We start from the raw sequence: 22,919 nt of genomic DNA on the forward strand, positions 1-22,919 counted from the left end.
TACATGCTTTGACACACTGACCAACTGAACCTTATTCACAGAAAAATATTTATCTTTCAATTTAGACATAACATCTCCAGAAGTGTATTTAACTGAATTATAGCTTGGCTTTTGCTGTTCATAATGAATGTGTATTGTTTTTAGGTTTAAAATAAACTAATGAATAGAATTTCAATATTGCTCTTATGATTATCAGTGCTTACATAACATATTGTAATATCCATGTTTCGACCTGCTTCAGTACCATATGGTAATGCACTGAAGCGGTATCTAAAAGTTAAGACAATAATGTGTATAGGGGCCTCTCAACTGCAGCTGGTTTGCTGTTTCAGTGAACAAGTCATTTTGAGACAATCATGTACTCTGTTGATCTGCTTCTGTTCAATAAGGCAATGGTACAACTGGGGCACCAGGTCTTTTGTAAACTTTCAGCTTCCCCTAATATAATTGCTTGATTAAAAATATTTTCGGCACTCGTGCTGGATAAAAAGGCAAACCAAAACCACACTGCTGCCCATTGTTTTGTCATGTGAAAAAGCATCCTTGAATAATTAGCGGACGGCCTGTGATGTAACAGAACTGAGATGTTTGGCATTATAAGAATGTCCCATTTGGACATGGTGGCACAGTGGAGCCTTTTCATGTGTAGTGTAGCATGCATATCCTGTGAACCTCCAGTTATTTACTATTGTCTAGTTCGTAATGCCAATAACATTACATTTTAAATGTTATTATTGCATCAAGAATTATAAAGAAAATGCATAGAATCAGTCCCACATAAAGGAAATTCTTATTCTGTACATTGTCACGTGCTTGAGTTAGGACAAAATGTCCTTTTCGGGCCCCTGTCATGGCCCACATTGTGAAGGGGTTCCTTCATTGCGCAACCTTTGCTGCAAGTATTAAGAACCCCAAATCAGCTTTCTCTCCACTTCATCAACAGGAGCAGCATCTGGCCTTTTCATATGTTACATTTATATTTAGTGTCTCATTCCAAATAATTTTCAATGCAATAGTTTACGAGGTATTTGTGTTATTATATCAGCAGTTTTTGCAACCCTTTTGTTTAGTTCCCCATGCAACGTGCAATGAAATATACTGTTAGCTGTTGCTTAATTGTTATTAAACTAATGCTATTAAAAACAAATATTATTAAACCAATGTGATCAAATTATGAATGTCTTCATAACATACTGCATTTGCAAAGCCCTATAATTGTTTCTTGTTAACCAAATGCCACCCAGCTGGACCCACAGCTTTTCCATTATTATCAGTGCAATGCTCTGTCATGGCCCACATGTGTGTAATAAGCAGCGGACCTGGCTGTGACCTCCTCAGCTGCATCAACCCTGGAGAGAAGCTTATGCCTCGGGGCTTAGTGAATGGTTCACTCATGAATGAAAACTATATGTTGAATTTAATACTAAAAATAAACCAAGGGAAAGTTTTTACAAATGTATTTAGTCTGAGAGTTATGATTTATGGAGCAATCAAAGGACCTGTCTCGATTTTAAAGACCTTTTCGTCCCCGAAGGTCCTGCTGATCTCTTGGTCTTTGCAACTAAATTGCATTTTTTTATGATTTTAGCGAAGGCGAGGGTCCAGCCAGTGCCCAGGGGTGTTACCTTGTTACCTGTCCTTCATGGGGATATAGAGTTCGGTGTAAGCGCTGCAGCCTACAGGAAAGCTCATAAACACAATGCCCCCCCGCAACGGTCTGGTCTGAACCGCTTGGCCAACTACACATCTGCCTCTACTTATGCCCCAGGTCTGCCTGCATCTGCACGCACCTGGGACGCATTATACCAGCATGTTTGAAGAAATAACTTGCTAAAGGTTATCCAAAAAAGGCAGCAACACAAGCTTTGATATGATGCCCATAATGGAGAGCTGTGGTTCTCATCTAATCCAGCTTGATCCTGTCATGACGGGGGGAAATAAATATATAAAAAAAAAATGAAGGAATCAAATCTATTTTACAGTCAGTCACCATACACTCACTGCATCGTGGACCACCACAAAAAGGGCACGTGGAACAAAAGTGATTTGACTTGACAGATCAAGAATTCATGGACAGGTATTTCCACACTGCCTCCCATCCTTGTACTACCCTGACCCACCACTTGAGAACAGCTAATCTAAAGAACTGTCTAAAGAAGTCTTTTTTCTTTTTTTTACTTGGTGTAGTACTTACTCACATAGTATCAAGATATATATATTTTTACTTTTAAACAAAACTAAAGTTATGGAAATATAATTTGCTTGAAACAAGTTTAAACAACACAAGCAACAACATACTCAGTATTAGAATTCATTGACTAATCTTCACGTGAAATTTAGCGTAATCTTTTTTTAAACATCAAAGCCGTCAGGGTGGGGTACCACATCCTTTCAGCATGAACAAGACGTTAATCCTACATTTGTACTCACCTGGGCAGCATTGTAATAGCTGCTTTGAGAAATTGTCCTCACAAAGGTTACAAGCCAAGCAATACAAGATTGGATATGACGCAGAACCGGCTTACCAACATAATGAAATCATGCAAATGGTCTCACAGTTCCATATCTGTGTAAGTTAATACCACCAACAATGCCACGGATGCAACAGCTTGTACGATGCCCTGCCTGCTCCATTGTGTGCACCAATGGGTGTCAGCTAACTACTAACATAATACTAGACTCAATGGTCGCAATGGGAGGCTCAGATTTCAAAGTTGTGACATTTCTAACTCGATGTATTGTTGTTGCAGGTGTATTTTGACTGCGGTGCCAAGGTGGATGTGGTGGATGTACAAGGCCTCATTCTTTCACCTGGATTCCCCTACAACTACTCCTCTGGGACGCACTGTGTTTGGCAGTTCTTTGTGCCCATTGACTACCAGCTTATTCTTGAGATATTTGATTTCGACGTGTTTGAAAGCCATGATGCCGCAAGCCAGGACTCCAATACGGCTAATTTTGATGATGAAGACACAGATGGCGAGCTGATGCAGACCCCTGGCAGATCGATGGCGGCTGAAACGTCGAAAGAGGCAACACAACAAAGTGTGGCCGGTGTTGCTAAGAATCAGCAGTCCTTCCAAGATGGGGATGAGAAGCAGGTAGTTGTCCAAGAGCAATCTTCGAAAATGGAGATTGCAAAAGTATCAAATTCTGCCAAAAGGTCTGCAGATATGACTTCAAACTCTGCACCACCGCCATCTCTTGTTGTAATACCAGATAATCTTTCTCCTGGCAACAAGCCCTCCAATGTTCTCAGCACAACAGTGGAAACCACCACAATTCCTTCAACAGTTTTTACCGAAACTTTATCAGTCACCCCAGAAACGCCGCAATCTATCCTGGACGCTTGCCCCCACGATGTCTTGTATATCTCAGACCTTATTACCTTCTCCTCTCGATTCTGCGGGTCAAACCGGCCTCCCAGCAGCCAGCTGGTGTTCGGCTCTAGTCAGGAAATGGTGGAAGTCATTATGGAGCTGATCACGACCACACACTGGGGTCGCGGTTTTGCCCTTCTCTTCCACTACCATAACCTGACAGAACCGGGGGGTGCGAGGCGTGACGTGGCGTTTACAGCCAGTAAGGTGGACTCTCTACTGGCTGCTGTGAGTGGAGCAGCATTTCTGGCCATGATCCTGACCAGCGCCCTCTGCATCATATTCAGGTGAGTTTGCTTTGTCATAACTGGGTCTAGCCTCCTAAACTGGCTTAGCTATCAATTTGAAAAAAGTAACCTACCTCATTTATTTATTTGATAGGGACAGTGCATATTAATTAACATCTACAACATTTGCGATGTAAATATGCCAGATTATAGCAGAGATGCCAGTTTTCATATATAGTCCCCCGTTGCACGGTTGCCATTGTACAACCGTACAATGAAATTGTGTCCAGGCGTTAGTCTTGAGCTGCTGCGCCACCACTGTGGGCCAACCTGACCAGCATGTTTTTGGAAGTAGGGGAAACCGTAGCACCTGGTGGAAACCTGGCTGCCTGCCTTCAGTCTCCTCTGATCCTCTGAAACGGTGCACCACCTCCTGGGTCCCTGTTTCAGAGCGTGATGTCCTGCACTGGTCAGCTCCACCTCCTCCTTCCTCCTCCTCCTGCAGCTCCCTCCGCTCTACAACAGTCTTTCAACATCTTCTAGGAAGAGCTTAGCAGTTGATCTGTTATAGTCTTCAGTGAATGTCCATGAGCCAGAACAAAAGTAGGGATGGAAAGCATGTATGTTTTAGCTGTGAGTCTTGCCCGGATACCTCCTCCTTTGTCCCTTTTTTGTTTCCTGCTGCGCCTCTTGTGACGCCTCCACTGTGCTGCTGGTGTGAGGGGTTCATGTCTCTTCAGTGTTTCAGAAGAAGAAATTTGGTGGTCTCAAATATCTTTATCTCATATTAGATAAACAATAACAATACCAAATATATCTATAATAGTAATATACACTATCTTTTTTATTTGATCTTTATTTTAACAGGAAATTCCCACTGAGATTAAGAATCTCTTTTTCAGGGGGGTCTTAGCCCCAGAGGGGAACCTATTGTGCATGTTTTTGTGGTAAGGGAAACCGAAGTACCCTGAGGAACCCTACTCGGACACGGGGAGACACGGGGAGAACATGTTAATTCCACACAGAAAGGCCCCGTCCAGGTGGGAATCGACCCCGGATTTCAGGCTGTTTTCATCTGCACGTTTATTCCAGTTAGTGCTGCACATTGAGCTTTCTAAATCTATATGAAGAGGACACTGTGAATTTAGAACAACAACACTCCACATTGATTGTACAGCAAATATCGTCAGGTCTTTGAATTAGTAAATGCCGACATTTGTGTCTGTCCACATGCGTGTACACCGTCACCCCCCTGTGATGTTGACTCAGCTGGAGACCGCTCTGCTTGAAGTGGTCACCTTCATGATGAGCTGGTTTGGATGGGACTGCGTGGCTTCCTTCATGTGGTCTGTTCTCTCCAATGGCAGCAGAGCTTTGGAGATGCAGCTGCAGACGCCAATTTCATACTAAACAGACTTTGATTGGGCACATTTTATTCCAATCAAGTTTTTTGGCCAACTTCATTTGCAATGTGTTTTGTTGTCACTACAAAACTTTGATTCCACTTGGGCTCTTTCAGGTGGTACTTACTTTAAGAAGCCAAAATCAGTTTTAAACCTAAAGAGATTATTTGATCCATGCTTTAGTAACACATTTAGTTTTTCTTTTTTACTAGTTCAGACATGATTTACACCCATTTTTTTCCAATTTAGGTTTATTTTAGACCAGATTTCAACTAGATAATTACGCAGTGGTAATTTTATTATGGAGTATATCGCGATCAATTGGATTTTTTCAAAGTAGAATAAATACATGTTCCTGATTCATGAACTTAGACACACCTTCTATGCAAACCTCAGCTCAAACTTAATGCTCATCTAACGCACACAAATCTCCCATTGTCACGAAGAAATTGTACTTTTTAAAGCAGTTTTATCATATGGTACGTTTTACGTCTATTTAGTAAAATTATAATGAGTAAGTAATAAGTAATAAGTATCTGTACTCTTAATAGAGTAAAAATAATTGTTACTTTTTTCACTGTGAGTAAATATTAAAGCGGCAAATGCTTCATTTTGATCTATAAAATAGATATAGGTCGTTGTGTGGACCTTGTTATTTAGAATTATTCAGTTTTTCTGTATTTTCTACCATTTTCTGATAATCCTCTTTGTAAATATCACAAATTCCACATGATTTTTTATTTTGTTTCATGGCGTCACTGAAAATAAATCAGACTTTTTCGCTCAAACAGGTACTCAGTACACTCAAGTGCTTTTTTTTACTTTTACTTAAATAAATATTTTTACTTGTACTTCAGTAAAATTATGTCAAAGTAACGTTACTCTTACGTGAGTAAATATTTTGGTTTCTCTATCGACATCAGATTGTCACAACCAAACTGCAAAACTACGCTCTTTTTCTGTCAGACCTGACTATTATAAAGACCCATGACTATTATTGAGCGCCACTTAAATAGATATTATGATTTAGAGTCCTTTGTGTTTGTGTCAGGCTGTATTCTGCATGCTGTGGGAACCACCACAGTTTATTATGATTTGTGTTAATTTCCAGCGCAGCTCAGTGTCTCCAGCCGATCCGACAGGCACAATAACTCCACGGGTTCTCACTCTTAATGACGGGGAAATTGGAAGCATGTGTTCAATAAAACGAAAATGCAATTGGCAAGAACAACAACGCAAGTCATTTGGAAGCCAGGAAACACATTACCATGAAACGTTAGGCTCAGGAGCGACCCTTTGTAGTTTTTTTTTCTACTATTGACATATTAATTTAGTTTAGTGGTTTAGTGAAACATTGGGAAATAACTTGATGGGTAAACTGTACCAAATTTTTCCAGTAAGACCCGAGACCTTGTCGTGAGATTAACTTCCATGTTCAGTCCGATCCAAAAAACTGCCAAAGGTGGCTCGGAGTCGCAGCAGGGGATGCCCTCATTTGACCGATAGCTTGTAATGAACTCATTCATGTAGGCTTAATTTTTTAATACGTGGGTATTTCAAGTACTTTTGCATGCTCCGCTGAGCCATATAACTTAATCTGACAAGATGAAAAGCCGCGGATGAGTAGATATTATAGAATGTAAAATATAGGGTTTAATACCATCAATTACGCTTCCTGTTGTTGAAAGCTGAAACCGCTTTTGCACTGTTGCCCTTTAATTTCCAAGCAAACTATATCATAATGAGCTTGACAATGGACAAGCACTTAACAGAATTTGAAATTACAGATTCGCATTACACAGAAATAAACATGGGGCTGAATAGAAACCACAATGTTAGCTGATGCAACTTGTGGTATTCGTGTGAATGGGAGACTGCGGCGTATGCTTCCAAATGATCCAGTAGGACATTCTCAGAGGAAGCCGCCACTGGTATGTTGGACTACTGTAGTGCATTTGCAGGAGGTTTCTATGTCACGCAGAATCACCTTTCTGTAAAGTCAGTCAGGGAGGCTGGCTCTAAATATATTCGTGTGTCGCTGAGTTTGCAAAGTTTAGTCTCAAAGTAGGTGCAAAAATGAGTGACAGTGACATCTTATCTTATCTTATCTTATCTGAATTTGTGGAGGAGAATGACACATTTAAAAGGGAACACTATATACAAAGACACATTTGCATTTTTTAGGTCAATTTGAATTTTCAAAATTGTTCATATTTGCTGAATGCGTTAGAATGAGAGATACAGTTTGATATGACTTTTTACAAAACCAAAAGTTTACATACATTTTTATTAATATTTGGTAGCATTGCCTTTAAGTGTATATAAAGGGTCTAATGTTTTGAGCTTTTCGCAAAAGTTTTGGAGGAATTTTGGTTCATTCGTCCAAACAGAACTGGTGTAACTGAGACACATTTGTAGGTCACCTTGCGTGCCTTTTCAGCCCATACATTTTCAACTGGATTCAGACTTTGTGATGGTCACTTCAAAACATTGACTTTATTATCCTTAAGTCACTTTGTAACCAGTTCGGCAGTATGCATTGGGTCATTGTTCTTTTGGAAGACCCATTTGCGCCCAAGCTTTAACTTCCTGGCTATTGTCTTGAGATGTTGCTCCAATGTTTCCACATAGTGTTCTTTCTTCATGATGTCATCTGTCAACCCCACAGCATGATGCTGCCACCCCCGTATCTCACAGTTGGGATGGTTTTCTAAAGCTTCCACCGTTTCCACTTAACGTGACGATGGTCATTATGGCCAAACAATAAAAAAAAGAAATTCTGTCAGACCACAGGATATGTCTCCAAAATGTAAGTCTTTATACTTGTGTGAATTTGCAAGCTCCAATCTGGCTTTTTCATGTTTCTTTTGGAGTAAGGGCTTCTCTCTGGCTGAGTACCCTCTCAGCCCATGTCGATACAGTACTTGTTTCACTCTGGATAATCACAAACTCTTACCAACAAAAACATTTAAAAACAATTCTATCTCTCATTCTTCGGGCGTTTAGCAAATAGAAATAATGTTTAAAAAATAAAGGATCTCATGTGCAGCACTTTGGAAACATTTTTGTTGGTTAAATGTGCTATACAAATAAAGTGGATTGGATTGAAAATGTAATTTGACCTAATAAAGGAAAAGTTCATTCTGGTTTCATGTCAGACACTTTTATATAGTGTATGTAAATATCTGGTTCTAACTGTATATTCTATTTGCTGGGCAGGTTTCTGTAGGCTACACCTCACTTTTTGTCACCGGTATACTAAAGCTTAAAAATAATAAAATAAATGACCAAAATCAGACAAACATCTTGATGGCGATTTCCACTTAAATGCCCTATGCCTAATTTAAGTTGTTTGAAAGTTCAGCTTACAACAAAAATCAACATTCAGCGAGCAGTACTGTGACGGTACTGTAAACAACAAAGCAATCGGGTAAAGGGCCTGTAACACTTAGTAGATTATTTCCACACATTAACAAAATCGAAATCTGGTTCTAATTATCAACTTTCGTCATGCCATGTTTTGCAGACCCAAACTGTGCCCAAAAAGAGCCAACTCCAGCACGTCCAGCAGCCCTGAGGTAAAGGCACCCATCCTTTTGTTCCAGTTTCTTAAACATTCTTTAGTTTAAACTGTGGACGACAAGCCATTTCCTTCTATAAACTTTGCCCTTTATTCATGTTACTTTGTGATGGTTCACCTACTCACAACTACTCACTTGGAGAACACGTAAGAACACTAGGAGACACAGAACAGGTTGATCAAGATAAGGTAAATGGAGTAGCAGGGATTAGGGCATGGCACAGCTTGTACTTTGAAGTATTTGACATTTAAATAATTTCAATTACTCACCATTCATACCTTTCTATAGTAGTATAATGAGCCAATCCAACATAAGTATGTGATGCCGTGTGTAACACAGGGCAGGGTTTGTGGTGAGTTCAACACTATATTTATCAGGGCCTGCTCCTTCTGCATTCTCCTCCTCCAAACCGAGGGGAATACACCTGCACCAGGTCATCAGTGCTCTCTTGCATCCATTTCCAAAGATGCAATCTTGGCCTCGGAGTTGGCCACAACTTCCTCAACTGCTCTTATCCATCCTTTGGCTTCTTCCGCTCTGGTGACAAGCATCTAGAGCTCTGATGTCTTTTTGGTACAATCATTGACTTCAAACTGGATTTTGAAGAAAAGTGTGCTGCAGTTGTGAAAAGGGCCACCAGCGTTTGCATTGTGTACAGAAGCTGTCCTTTTTGTATGTTAACTGTTCCTTAATGACCTTGTTCTAGAAAGCTTTCGTTAAATCAGTTCTGTCTTTTGCTTTAGTCTCATGATACAATAGTCTTTCCTTAAAAAACAAGAACTCGCGTCCACAAATGGTAAAGTGGTCTAGTAAGCTGATTTGACGCACGCAGCACTTTGCTCGGGCCATATTAGATGATGAGTCGCATCGTTTGAACAAAGACTTTCAACTTCTTCCATCTGGACGAAGGTTTTTAGCTCCAAGATGTAATAAAAAGAGCTTTAAGCTTTAATCCAAGTGCTGTTTTATTGATGAATTACCTTACATGAAGAAACTAGAGCACTCCCTAATGATGATTTTATAGTTTTTTATTTGTCTTGCTTTTTGTACTGTGGTTTCCAACTCTTATCTGCAAACCAATTCTACCTAGGGTATAAATGAAGTTGCCTCCAAGATATTGTCAATAGCTTTGTGAGTACAGTGGTGCACACAACTGTAGTCCCTATACCAGGGCAAGTGTTCGCTTCCTTCCTCGTTGCACACGCTGGAATTGCTTTGTCTTGTTAAACCACACAACTGAGTGATATATTGGCAAAATTTTCCAAAGTTTGCTTCCTACTTGGAATCCACACCAGTGGCACATTTTTATTGTTTTTAGGTGCCCGAGGGAGTCCCTAACATTGTGTCTGAGGTGAGCGAGCTGCAGCTGATCGCAGAGAACCAGATCAACATGGAGATCACCAGAAAACAAGAGAACAAGGATGATCCTTCACCGCACACAGGTGCTTACACAGCAATACACAGATAGATTAATATTGCAGAGAAACACTCACAAATCAAACTTTCGTCTATTAACATTGCTATAGAAACATAAGAATTGAATGCTTTAGTGGTCCTAAAATCAATTAATCTTTGTTTGTAGAGTGAGAGCATGCAAACTAAACTCCAAAATGCCTTAATCGGTCTGGGAAAATGATGTTGAATGCTCTTTCTGTGGGGAAAGTGTGCAACAACTTACTTTGCAGTTACCAAACCACACTTAACATAATCCAGTTTTCCGGTCCCTTTAATACAGTATTTAATCAGATATGTTCATGGGTAAAATACATTGACATAGCTTTTCTCTCTCTTGCGCAGTCAGTGCTGTTGGAGACCCGTCCCAGAGTGCAGAGATGGATCTTTCCGGTGGTCTGACTGAGCTGGACCTCGGAGCAGACGAAGTGTTCATCACTCCATCTCCAACCCCCAGCGCCGTCAGCGGCCGACCATCGCTCTCCCCTCATACAGTAAGATATCTGCTTTAGTCATAAGCATGTATCTGGAAATGTGCTCAGGTATCCACACATGGCTTTTTGCTGTGCTTCATGTAGAATTCCATTATCTAACAACATCCAAATCACAGTGTACAAAGCAAAACAATAGGTGTGTTATAAAGGATAGCGAGGTACTACTGAGATATCAACATATCACATGACTGGCCTAATGGTGGTTTGTCTAATAAATGTCTACAAATATTTCAAAGGCTTGGAACTTCTTAAAGGCCCTATACCTGTTTGTTTTTTTTATTACAAAAAATTCAAATGTTAAATTGTTACTTTCCTTACTTGTAGCATCCTTATTCTTCACAGGGATGAGTTTATTGACATTTTACAACTTGCAGGGTCACTTTTTGTCGCCTTATGATTAGAGGCACAGTGTTTATCCCACAAATGTCTGAGTTTACAAAGTACGAAAGGAGGACAAAGTGGATTTCGTTCCATTACCAGAAAAATATCATTTGCTTTGAAGTCCATATGACACATTAGGCACATTTTTTGCTTAAACATAACACAATTATATTTAAGATTTTGCTAAAAATTATTTGCCCAGCTTTCTTTAGTTTGACCGTTGTGTGTGATGTTTATAGTTTCACTTCCTGATTGAACACCCGACAGGAAGTGACGTAGATAGAGGACAACAATTTTAAACTGTTGTCGTGCCAACCGTGTTATGTCAATGGCAAATGAGTGAGTCAAACTTTACCTTTATCTTTGTCACTTCCTGTCAGTAGCTTAACATTTCTTCATTTACTTAATGTTATGCTTCTAAATAACTCATATTTTCAAAAACATTAAAGCAGTACTAAGTAGCTTGTTTACCTTAATAGATCCTTTTCGTAGTCCCTCTGGGGGTAATACGAGAGTTGATGGGATGATTGGGGGGCCCTGTTGAAACTTCGCTGCCTCTGGGTAGGAGACACACCAATACACACTAATGGAATCACGAAGAAGAAGCTAACAGGCGAACGAGCAAAGCTAATTGTGGGCTAGCACCACTCAAAAAGTATTTACAGCCAAGTTTGAGTGAAAAAAAAAAATGTCCTATGTGTAATTGGATGTACATCCCTCTTTCACTTTGTCTTTTCTGTCAGCGTAGTATTTACTCTCACGGACAATTAATAAGGAAAAAAAATTGCAACTTGCTACAACACCTGCAGTGGTGCTTATGGCCTCTAGGGGCATGAGTTACTTAGTACTGCTTTTAAACCTGTCACATACACTTTAAGTAACTGCATTGAAAAGGTGTATAGTCCTCTCACTTTTATAACATGGCACTGCGTTTATGCTTCTCAAAAGTGGGAGAAGCTTGAGACAGGACACACTCCGCTCTCATTGGGTGATCTTCCCACCCACGAGAAATGATCCTTCCTGAACATCGGCTGTGACAGCGCTTTCAATGGCTTGAATTGACCCAGTGTTTCTAATAGGCCTGACACCGTTCTGCCAGCGTGCACGTGGTACAGGCTGCGGTTATGAAATGTATGAGGACGTAACATGGAAACGGGGGATAATTGAAATATTGGAGAAAGTTGGGGAAAGAAGCGTCTCAACTAAGTATTTTCTCTGCTCTCTTTTGTATTCCCTTGGAGGGTTGGCATCAAACTGCTCTGGCAGCTTTTTTGAAGGACTGGCAAGCGTCTGTGCAGCCCAGGCTAATGGAGTATTATCCACAGAGCCAGATTCCCAGCTCCAATTGTGCCTCTGTTTGTGTGTGTTATGCACACTTTGGCACTCACTGTGTGGTCTGCCTGTGTGTGTCCTCCACGCAGACTTTCATGTACATAATTATTGACAAATGGGCTAGCGGTGGGCAGTGTCAATCAAGAAGGAAGAAAAGTCTTACAATCCAATGAAATGGCTTTGAAAACATAAAGTTCTCATAAACTATCAAGTAGGGTTAGAGTTAGATACAGGGTTGAATTTTATTAAAAATGCTTGAATTGGGTTCAAACGGGCATATTCAAACGGATGTTCTTACCTGAGCTTAGACGAGTTGATGCGTACCTGTCTGGTCTTTGTGCGTGCCCGTGGAAGAGCGTGGTAGCTTCCACCTTCACCCCCGTTTGGAGCCATAGGAATACATTGGGAGAGGCCATGTGCTAGCAACATCTTTGGTCGTTTTGCGTGACTGAGGGCACGCACGAACACCAGAGGGTTACGTATCAACTCGTCTAAGCTCAGGTAAGAACATCTCTCAGTATGGAAAAACCGTAGCCTGTTCCTTAAGAAATTACAAATGCACTAATTTTTCTGCTTTTGTGGCATTAAAATATAATATTTGGGCATTAAAAATCATTACATTTGACTTGCTTCTGCCTGTATAAACCCTGTAGATACATCTGTAAATATTCTATACATTTGTGTGCCCGGATAGTGCTAGTGAAGTGTCCAGTAGTTAAAGCTTTGTGACTCTGATTGAGCGCACCCTACACAATCATACCTCGGCTCTACAGTCCTTTTAATATATTTAAAAACATGATTGATAAGAAAATGTTGCCAAGCTCTTTTTGCAAGAGGTATAATTAACAGGAGTGAGATTACACAGTTGGGGGTCCAAAAATTGTGCACTAAAGTAAAAAGTGACTGTTCTTTTGATACAACAGGTCCTTGTTATTAAGAGCCGTGTCGTGTGGCTCATATCAAACCCGCGTGCAGCCACCTCTCAAGAGTTGCCATTGTGCTGCTCGGCTTAAAGTGACTGAAGGAACATTTTTATTTAAACCCCTTTTAATTCGTGTCTAGACAATGTTAGCTGTGAGTGACTCTGTTGAGGAGGATTATCTGGTTCTTGCTCTCACTGATGGGAGCAGCCCCTGAACCTTTGCCCGCCCCACATCACCCGCAGCAGCTGACCTTTTGGAAGGATACCATGGCTCTCTCACACATTTGCCTGCCATTCACAATTAACCCCAGAGGCTTTCGGTAACCACTGCTTCTCTGTTAACTTTAGGTACGTTTTTAGACCATTATCATCATCTCTCCCTTCATCAATACAAGATGAATGAATGAATGAACACGGGACAAAAATAAATCTTATAACGTTGCAGACGCTTCTCGACAACATGTGTTTTATCCTCTTAACTCCCACCTGAAACGAGTACATATTCTCCAGTTTGGCTTTACCCAAATCTAAAAGCTTAAAAACAAGCATCAAAATAGTGGCAAAAATTAGGATGAAAACCCAACAAAAATGTGACCAAAAAAGTGACAAGAACGCGACAAAAAAGTGACAAAACTAAGACGAAAATGCAACAAAAACGAGCCGGAAAAGCCACAAAAAAACAACAAAAACGTGCCAAAAAAGGTAAAAAAATGTGACAAAAACGCGCCAATGTGAAAAAAAAGTTATGATCTCTTTGTAGATCTTAGCTTTCAAATGGGGCATTACACTGTTGCTCACAAGTTGAGAAGCTTTTAGATTTGGGTGAAGACCAACTGGAGAAGATGCTCTCGGTTTAGGCAGGGGTTAAGAGGTTAAAATCACAGCTGGCGGTATGTGAGGCAGAGTGTAATAAGAGTGTGTAAATTTTTTGTAGCGCCTTTTTTTTTGACCAGGCAGTGTCAATATTGTATTGTGTAATGTTTTATACTGTATATTACAAAATATGATGTAGAGCTCAAACATACAGAACAAGATTTGCCTGAGTGTGGCAGCTTCTTGACAATTGCATTTGCCAAAACAATGAAAATCAAATATAAAGTCATGAAACAACTCTTAGGGATAGGGTTAGCTTTAGGGTCAGAGTTAAAGGGGCTAGATGCAAGTTTGCCATTTTATACTCACTACTGCCACCTCAGTTTATACATGTAACTGCACCTTCTATATTAAGCTCGTGCATGATAGCACTTCGAACCCGAATTAACACCTTTCTGAGTGACAGTGCAGGATTTTAGAAGCAGTTGTGGTGAACAGGTCTGAGCTCATTCTACACCTTAGGACATTGTTGAAACATGTAGGGGGAGGAAAATACTTAATTTTAACATGTTTAAACTCAGTATAGTCCCCTTAAGGTTGGGAATTTGCCTATGTACCAGTTTGATTCCTCATTTGGAAGGCAAGACCTTCTTGTGTAAGATCTGTGTTCGTGAAACACAACTTGCATCAATCCAATCCAACTTTATTTACTGTTTATGGCACATTTCAACAACTCATGCAGTTTCCAAAGTGCTGCACAAACAAGGAACAATGCACACAACAAGTATGAAAATAAAAGTGCTTAGGTCATCCTAATTGCAGAAAGGAAGTCCTGCACACAGTCATTCTGTTTCCACACCGAAAAGTTTGGCTTTATCCTTAATACTACACACCCATATGCATTGATGTGCGAGGTTTCCTGCCTTTTTCCATCCTTAAAATAATTTTAAAAAAACTGGTAAAACTGAATAAAAGAGGTTAATAACAGGTTAACTACAAGATCAATAATGGTCTAACGTAGGACACTGCATTGTCATCTCAACTTATATAGCATTTTTCCACCTACATTAGGCACTCAAAGCGCTTTACAGCAAGGAACCAGTCACCCATTCACTCTGTCATTCATACAAGGTGAGTGAAGTGTCTTGCTCAAGGGCACAATGACACTGTGCACCTGCAGGAGCTGTAATTCGAACCCCGCAACTTTCCGATCTGCGCCACTGTCTGTCGCCCCCCATGCTTTGTAGTTTGCATCTCGAAATAGTTTAACTAAGTTACTGGGAACTGGTTGCTATTTGACGGCACACGTTCCAAATCCATTGATTGGGCAAAATAGAATAATAAACCAAACAACGAGGCCAAGAGAACACCGCATTTTCATTTTTGTTCCTGAAATATGTTTTTTTCTTTTTTTTTTTTTACTCATGATTAAACGGATTTGTGATCTACACCTGCCCAGTTGGCTGGCTATGTAGCTTCATAAGCCAAAGCTAATCAGAACAGTTCCTTCTCGTTAATCCATTAATTCACAAAATAATACAATCTGCAGGGGGGAGGATGCTTGAAAGGAAATTCCACCAGGTGCAACGTCAGCCAAACTGTTATTAACGTGAGAGTAATTACAAGAAAACTAATCCGGAAATGATAGACAATAGAGCTCAGGATTGTGTCGTCAAAAACCTCTGAGATTTTTCGGATTCCTGGCGTGTTCCATAATAATTAAATAATAAAGACTTAAAAGTTGGACATTATATATATATATATGTTTAGCTAATGGTGTTTCAATGCTGATGTTTGGTGAGGGGGCAAAAAATGCAATAGCTGCTAAAAATGTGTAGCGTTTGAAATGACCGCTTTGTTCATCATCAGAAAATGCGTGCCCGCTTCAACAACAAGCCTGTTAGCCCATGCAGGTCAGTAACCATCGGAGCTGCAGTTGAGTGCCTGAGTATAATGAAACCTTTGACACGGGAGCATTTATGCGCTGTCGCCATCTGCATTTTAATTAGTTTGTTTTGCCCATTGTCTCTGAGCTTTGTTCCTATGGTGAAGATGTGTTGATGAAATGTTTTGGCCCATTTGTCCTCACTCCTGTAAGGGCTGGAACAAAAACATTCACACATTATGGCAATATCAGCAAATTCAGTGTCCACATTGCAAGACAGGAAATGCGTTGCAAAAGGACATGTTCCTCCTTTTTCACTGGGATGGGCACATTTTTTTGTCAAATTGTATTTTACTGTATCAAAACCTCACATGACAAGTGACAAAATGAAATATCAGTGAATAAAGTATCTTCCTAGTTTCTATTTTTCAGGGGAGCACTTCTGTTATCGCTGTCATGTTTCCAGTTTTATTAGTTTACTTGCGCATCATAACCCAAAATGTTCAGCAATGTGGCTTTAAAAGCAGGAACTCATTATAGTACTCCAACCATTCCTGATCACATTGTTATTCCTTTATCCAATGTATTCGATGTATTTACCCTGACTGGCATTAACTTATGTTTTGTTCTCAGCAGTGCGAGCGGTTCCTGCGCCACAGCGACACTGGCCCGGGCCCTTCCGGTGACTGGCCCTCCCCAGACTCCTCTGCTCCCAGGTCCAAGTCCGGGAGCGTGTCCAGACCCAGGGCCTGGAGTGTGCGCACCTTCCACGACTTCCTGCCGCCTCTGCCACAACTGCACAAGAAGTGGTGCAGCTGGAACTCGACCAGCCCCTTCACAAAGCTGGTGGACACAGTCAGTATCATCGCATCTGAACAGCTTTGATTTTTTAGCAGAAGGACCATATCAGTTTATTAGCTGATCTCCATAGTAACACAGGATAGTAACACTCAACACCATACTGGAGGATAACAGACTGCTTAAAGGAATAGGCCACCACTTTTAAATATTGAGATCTTACCTGAGCTTAGACGAGTTGATGTGTAGCTGTCTGGACTCAGTCATGCAAGTAGCATAGCAGTGTTGGGGTAACGAGTTACAAAAGTATATAACTTTTTTCAGTAACTAAGGAACATAACATATTACTTACACAATATATATATGGAATATATTAGTCATTACAATAGGTAGCGTTCACGATTTAGAATGTGATGATGTCATAATGTCAGATGGAGGGCAGGGCCTATGCAACTCTATGGGAGAAATGCAGTTTTTGTAAGAAATCTCCAAAACGAAAATTGACAAATGTTTTTCCTCATCAGTATTTGATCGTGATTGGATTCACAAACCTGTGATATTATTTTTATGTCTGAAAGTCCTTTCTTTTGGACAACATCACACTCATGTTTCGCATATTGTCACCACTTTTTGATGTTTTTCGGAGAAAATAGTTGGACATCAGTTCATATGTGCCGACAGAGGAGATAATGCACTTTGTGACAGTTTTTGTTTCATGTGGATTCCTCCTGTAATGACTGAGATATGAGCCAAAAAACAAAGACATAAATTTATGCATTTTGTCAGTTACTGCAGTTACCATAGTTACCGTCAGTTGCCCTCCACCTCCATTTTTTTTCTTTCTTTCTTACAAAAACTGTATTTCTCCCATAGAGTTGTATTGGCCCTGCCCTCCATCTGACATTGTGACATCTAACATTGTGACGTTCTAAATCATGAACGCCACCTATTCAAGTAACATGAGTTACAAGAGCATAAATCGTATGAATGAAAAAATGCCAAACGCCCCCCAAATAAAATGCAGCACCAAATCAAGGTGGAGGTTGGTGTATAAGATATGTTGTCTGCAGTTAATGTTGTCAAAACAAAACACGAGAGAATGGGAGAAAGCGAAAGGAAAAGGAAATCTCTGACTGCCCTTTTGCTCGGTGGCACTGTTACTATTTCATTTATATTTTGCGAAAAGTAACTCAAAAGTAACTCAAAGTAGTGTAACTCAGCTACATTTGAAACTGTAATATGTAATACAAACATACTACATGTTTAAAGGTGTAATCACTAATATAGAATATATTAAAAACTTTAAATAACTTGCCCAAAACTGGTTGCATTTAGCCTCTCCTCCTCTCCTCCATGGGGCCAAGTGGGGGTGAAGTTAGAAACGACCAAGCTCTTCCACGTTTCCTCTATTTAAATACGGTTACGTGAGTAGTTACACGAAATTAAACATGTTGATTTTCGGACAAAAGGGGGAACTATATTGTAAGGCGTAATAACACCTTTGGAGCACTTTAACGTCCGCACAGTAATGTCAAAGTGCTCCTAAGGTGTTATTACGCCTTACAATATAGTTCCCCCTTTTTATCTGCTTAGAAAATCAACATGTTTAGCCGTTTTTAAACAGGGAAAACGTGGAAGAGCTTGATCGCTTCTAACTTCACCCCCATTTGGCCCCATAGAGAAGAGGAGGAGAGGTTAAATGCTAACAACATCTTTTTGCGTGACTGAGCACACGCGTAAAGACCAGACAGTTACGCATCAACTCGTCTAAGCTCAGGTGAGGACATATAGTCCATGGGCCAAACCCCAAAATCTGGCAAATCGGTACCGAAAAGGTGGCAAAGGCTATCGTTGATTTTTACGTAGGTCCATGTCTGAGGTTTATATTTTTGTATGATAGCCTTTTCAGAGTTACAGCTTTATCATAGTTTTCAGCTGTTGAAGTGCACCACCCCCATGTCAAAAAAGTCGCTTTTGACACTGGTCTATATTTTGGTTGAGGCCATTTCCAGCCCATTAGATACTGATTTACACCATTGTATTTGGTATCATTGTAAAGAAGACATTTTCATGTTTCATTTGAGCCCAAATGTACTACTCTGTGACTATTACCGTGGTAACCATAGCTCCTCAAACTCAAACCTGAGGACATTTTTTCACCATTTTCATAAAAACAGTTTTACTATGTTTAACGCTGCTTCTTCAAAGAACATCACAGAAACAAATGTTTGATATTGGGAAACTCTCTAGACTCTGAGGATTCAGGAAATGTATAAAATGTCAGTACTTTTTCAACTTAAGGCCTCACTGTGAGCCACGAAGTAAAAAAATGTCCACCTCACATGAGCCTCTCCCATTGAAATAAGCCTATATCTGCCATTCTAAGGTTGGAACAGCTGGTGAGACTTTCTGTCCAGGAAAGGCCAATGCAACTTGAAATTACATTTATAAAAATTACAGTTATTCTGTATTATATAACCTGTATAGTAAATTTAAAAAAATAAATAAATAATAAAATCATTATGTAGCCTATACACACTGTATAAACACTCACTGACAGTCTCATTCACTTTCACTCATTCACTACTGAAACCACATAGCAATATTTTTCTAGCAATATAACATTGCAGACACCATTGTCTTTTGCTTCTAGAGAGTTGTGCAGTCGAATGGCCCTCGGGACAAAGACAAAAGGGGGTTAACTATCACTAGATTTTGAGCCAAAAGCTAGGTTAGAAGTACCAAGGTGTTCTACCGTACTAGAACTGGATTCTACAGAAAATTGACTCAGGGGACATGAAACAAAAAGAAGAACATGCAAACTCTATGCAGAAAGGTCCCCATGGCTTGGGATATCCTACCCAGGAACGTCTTGCTGTGAGGTGACAGCTGGACATTCAGTCACTCTTGAATCCCCTTGTACAAAAACCATTATGCTGATAGAAAAGGGTGAAGGGAATACCTTTATGTCCAAGAAGTTGTGGAAATTGTAAGTTTAGCTACAACTTAAACACAGCCACAGTTCTGTGTCCTGCATAACTCCTGCAGCTGAGGGAGATCTGGGAGAGCTGTCTCCCAGAGACACAAACTGTAGTTGGTTAGACAGTTGGTTATGCAAGAACCAAGCTTTTCCTGCAACAGTTGACAATGGCGATCTGTGGCCATTGGCAATGTTATGTTTTCTTCCAACCAGACTCTGCGACTGTGAAGGGGCAAGGGAGAAGTGAATTTCGGCTGAGTACAGACTGGAACCACAGCAGGACCGGCTTTACATCTTTTTCTCTCAGACACGGACAGTGGTTAACTCAAGTTTTTAGTTTGACCTGATAGAGCTTATAGAAGCCCATAACACTAAAGGAAGACCATGGGGCAGCACGATGTAAGCTAGGAAAAGAATGTGGGTCTTGTCTTGTTTGGAGCAGCGCTGTCCTTGCGCCAGGTGGAAGATCTGGCCCAAGAATTATTGAATGCGCAGGAGAGATTGCATGCCCTCAGTTGTTAGTCTTAGTGCTTAGCGTTGTCTTGCCTCTCAGCATGAAGTTCAATGTAGGTGTTTTTGTGTGGAGTTTACATCCTCTGTCTGTGTGGACAGATTTTCTTTGGGTGCTTTGGTTTCTTCCATTAACATAAAAGATGCTGGTATTGAGATAAAATGTGCACAAGAGGCAACAAGAGCTTTCAGAGGTGGTGCCTGCTGAGAGACAGTTTTCTAGTTGCATTTGACTGAGCTTGATATAACTATTGTTAGCCCGAGGTGATGCTGAGCCCTGCAGAGGTGGCTCAGCGAGGGGAGGGTTCTCTTGTAAACGCGTAACATGCATGATGCAGCGTGCAATGTTTAATAAAGATTAAAGAAATAAAAGTGTTCCTCCGCTGCTGCAGCCACTCGCTGCAGATCCAAGCTGAGCGAGCGGGACAGAGAGGCAGCAGCCTCACGTTGGACACCGTTCGAATGCGCAAAGTTAAGAAATGTACAGGATTTAATTGATCAGAAACTGTCATATCGGCTGCAGAGGGGTCAGAGTTATGCAACAGTTGCAAGAAAACTGTAGCGTATTGGAACATTTGCGCTACAGCTGCAGGATTCTTGGAGCGGTTGAATTGGAAAAAAAAAACGTTGCTATGCACCCTGTAAAATGTGCTTCTTTCTTTTGGACTGAGCTGTGGCTACACAAGGAGCATCACCAGGAGGTAAACACTGACACACGATGGAAATGTCTCCTTAAAACTCAGATCAGACCTGGTGTTGAGGCATGAGTGTTTTTTTTTGTGGAAAACTGTTGTTGTTTTGGTGGTAGGGGTGTGTTTGGTGTTAGGGGTGTGTGTGTTGATCTACTGTATCAAAGTAGGCCGTGCGTAACCTACGCTCAAACAGACTTTTCAAGGCAATTTCGCATTTGTTTTCAATTTGACGTAGAAGAAGACAAGGCAGCGCGATGTAAAGAGGAACATAATGTGAAGGCTGCCATAGAAGAGCAGTGCGAGTGCTGCTTATAATGAACCACGCCTCAGTCGGCCTCTTTTTCTTAAACAACGCCCTCTCCCTAGCAGCACACCCTTTAGCGCAAAACCTGCGCCACATGCAAGATCGCACGTGCACCACGTTGCGTTTAGAGTTGCGCACGGACTGTGCCAGTCACAAGATCTGGCCCTTGAACTTTGTACACGACACCAAGGATTGGCATCGGCAAGTCTGAGGTCTGGGGTTTTAGAGGAGGCATGCTTTGAGTGGTCAAGTTAAAATATCTTGAGATATAGTTCATAACTAGGGAAGAAAGGATAGAGTATGAGTATAAGGAATACTCTTCACATGAGACAAGTCGCCCAAACGAATTCATTCAGTCCACACTTGGTGGTAAGATAATTAACCCATGGTCAGGTCATGGAGGCAGCAGCAAAGCAGAGATTTCCAGACATCCCACTCCACTTCCTCCAGCTTTTTTGAAGGGATCCCGAAGCTTCCCAGGCCACATAGAGACAGTGTGTCCCCTAAGATGGCTCTCCCCAATGGGAAGAAGCAGCGGCTCTATTCCAAGCTCCTCTTAGGTGACTGAGAAAACTCCTTTCGGCCGCCTGCATCTGCGACCTTGTCCTTTCGGTCATTACCCAGATCTTATCACTATAGGTGAGGGCAGAACATAGATCAATCAGCAAATCAGCTCCCTCTTCACCACAACAGTCCGACACAACGATCACTACCGATGTCGCACTGATCTGTCTATCGATCTCACGCTCCATCCGTCCCTCACTCGTGAACACGACCCTGAGATACTTGAACTCCTCCACTTGAGGCAAGGCGTCTCCACCGACCTGTAGAGGGGAAGCCACCCATGGCCTCGGATTTGGAGGTGCTGATACTCATCTCACTTCACACTTGGCTGCAAACTGCCCAAGGGCAGCTGAAGGTCCTGATTTGATGAAACCAACAGAACAACACCTGAGATCCTGGGGTTCCCAAACCGGACACCCTCCGGTTCCTGGCTGTGTCTTTAAGTTCTGTCCATAAAACTAATAAGTAAACTTTTGTTTATTCATTTATACAGCATATTTCATGCGCACAGACTCAATATGCCTGGGAAGAAAATAAATAAATTACACAACATGAAAAATAAACTCAAATACATTAATACAGCACATACACACACAAAAAAACAGAAAAGCTGGAGAAATTCCTCTGTGATTTAGTTCTGGATGAGGCTAAGCTTTAGTTTTGAGTTGACTCTTCATGTCCTGGTTATAATCTATAACACCTCACACCTCACCATCTCCATACTACTATATTTTATTTGTAATGAAATAAAACAACTTTACTGAAATGACCTTACAAAATGTTTTACTTTATTAACTTACTAATCAGTAAAAAAGGATGTTGTTCAAACGTGTGGTGTATGAAAAATTCAAATTCAACTTCAAATTCAACTTCAATTTCAAATTCAACTTCAAATTCAAATTCAACTTCAGAACAAACTTTCTACAGCAAATACATTAACAACTAAGTTAGTATCTAGTGTAAAATATGGTATTTTTTGGCACAACCATGTGGTGTCTACAAAGACACACTTTTGGAATTATCTTGGATTATTGAGACATTTTAGACAAATGTACAGGACTATGTATAGTAGTGAAAGAAACAGAATGGCATTGTGTGTATATAGCATATTATATGATAAATATCTACAATATATAAAATAAATAAACAACTTTTTGCTGAAAATACAGAACTGTTCTTCTCCACAAATGTAATTTTAAGT

General features: G+C 40.6%; 1 protein-coding gene across 2 annotated transcripts in view; it reads left to right on the forward strand.

Annotated features, from left to right (window-relative positions):
- Positions 1-22,919, forward strand: part of LOC306971380 (uncharacterized protein) — a 28,010-nt gene that overhangs the window by 3,458 nt on the left and 1,633 nt on the right. Inside the window, exons 2-6 of one of the 2 annotated variants that reach the window (XM_079567624.1) lie at positions 2,751-3,667; positions 8,537-8,588; positions 9,910-10,033; positions 10,389-10,537; positions 16,507-16,725. In XM_079567624.1, the coding sequence (XP_079423750.1) occupies positions 2,751-3,667; positions 8,537-8,588; positions 9,910-10,033; positions 10,389-10,537; positions 16,507-16,725 (1,461 nt within the window). Of the gene's footprint in view, positions 1-2,750; positions 3,668-8,536; positions 8,589-9,909; positions 10,034-10,388; positions 10,538-16,503; positions 16,726-22,919 lie in introns of both variants that reach the window. The other variant, XM_079567623.1, reaches the window with a different exon arrangement.

The sequence above is a fragment of the Gobius niger genome (genome assembly GCF_951799975.1).
Source record: "Gobius niger genome assembly, chromosome: 1".
Lineage (NCBI taxonomy): Eukaryota > Metazoa > Chordata > Actinopteri > Gobiiformes > Gobiidae > Gobius > Gobius niger.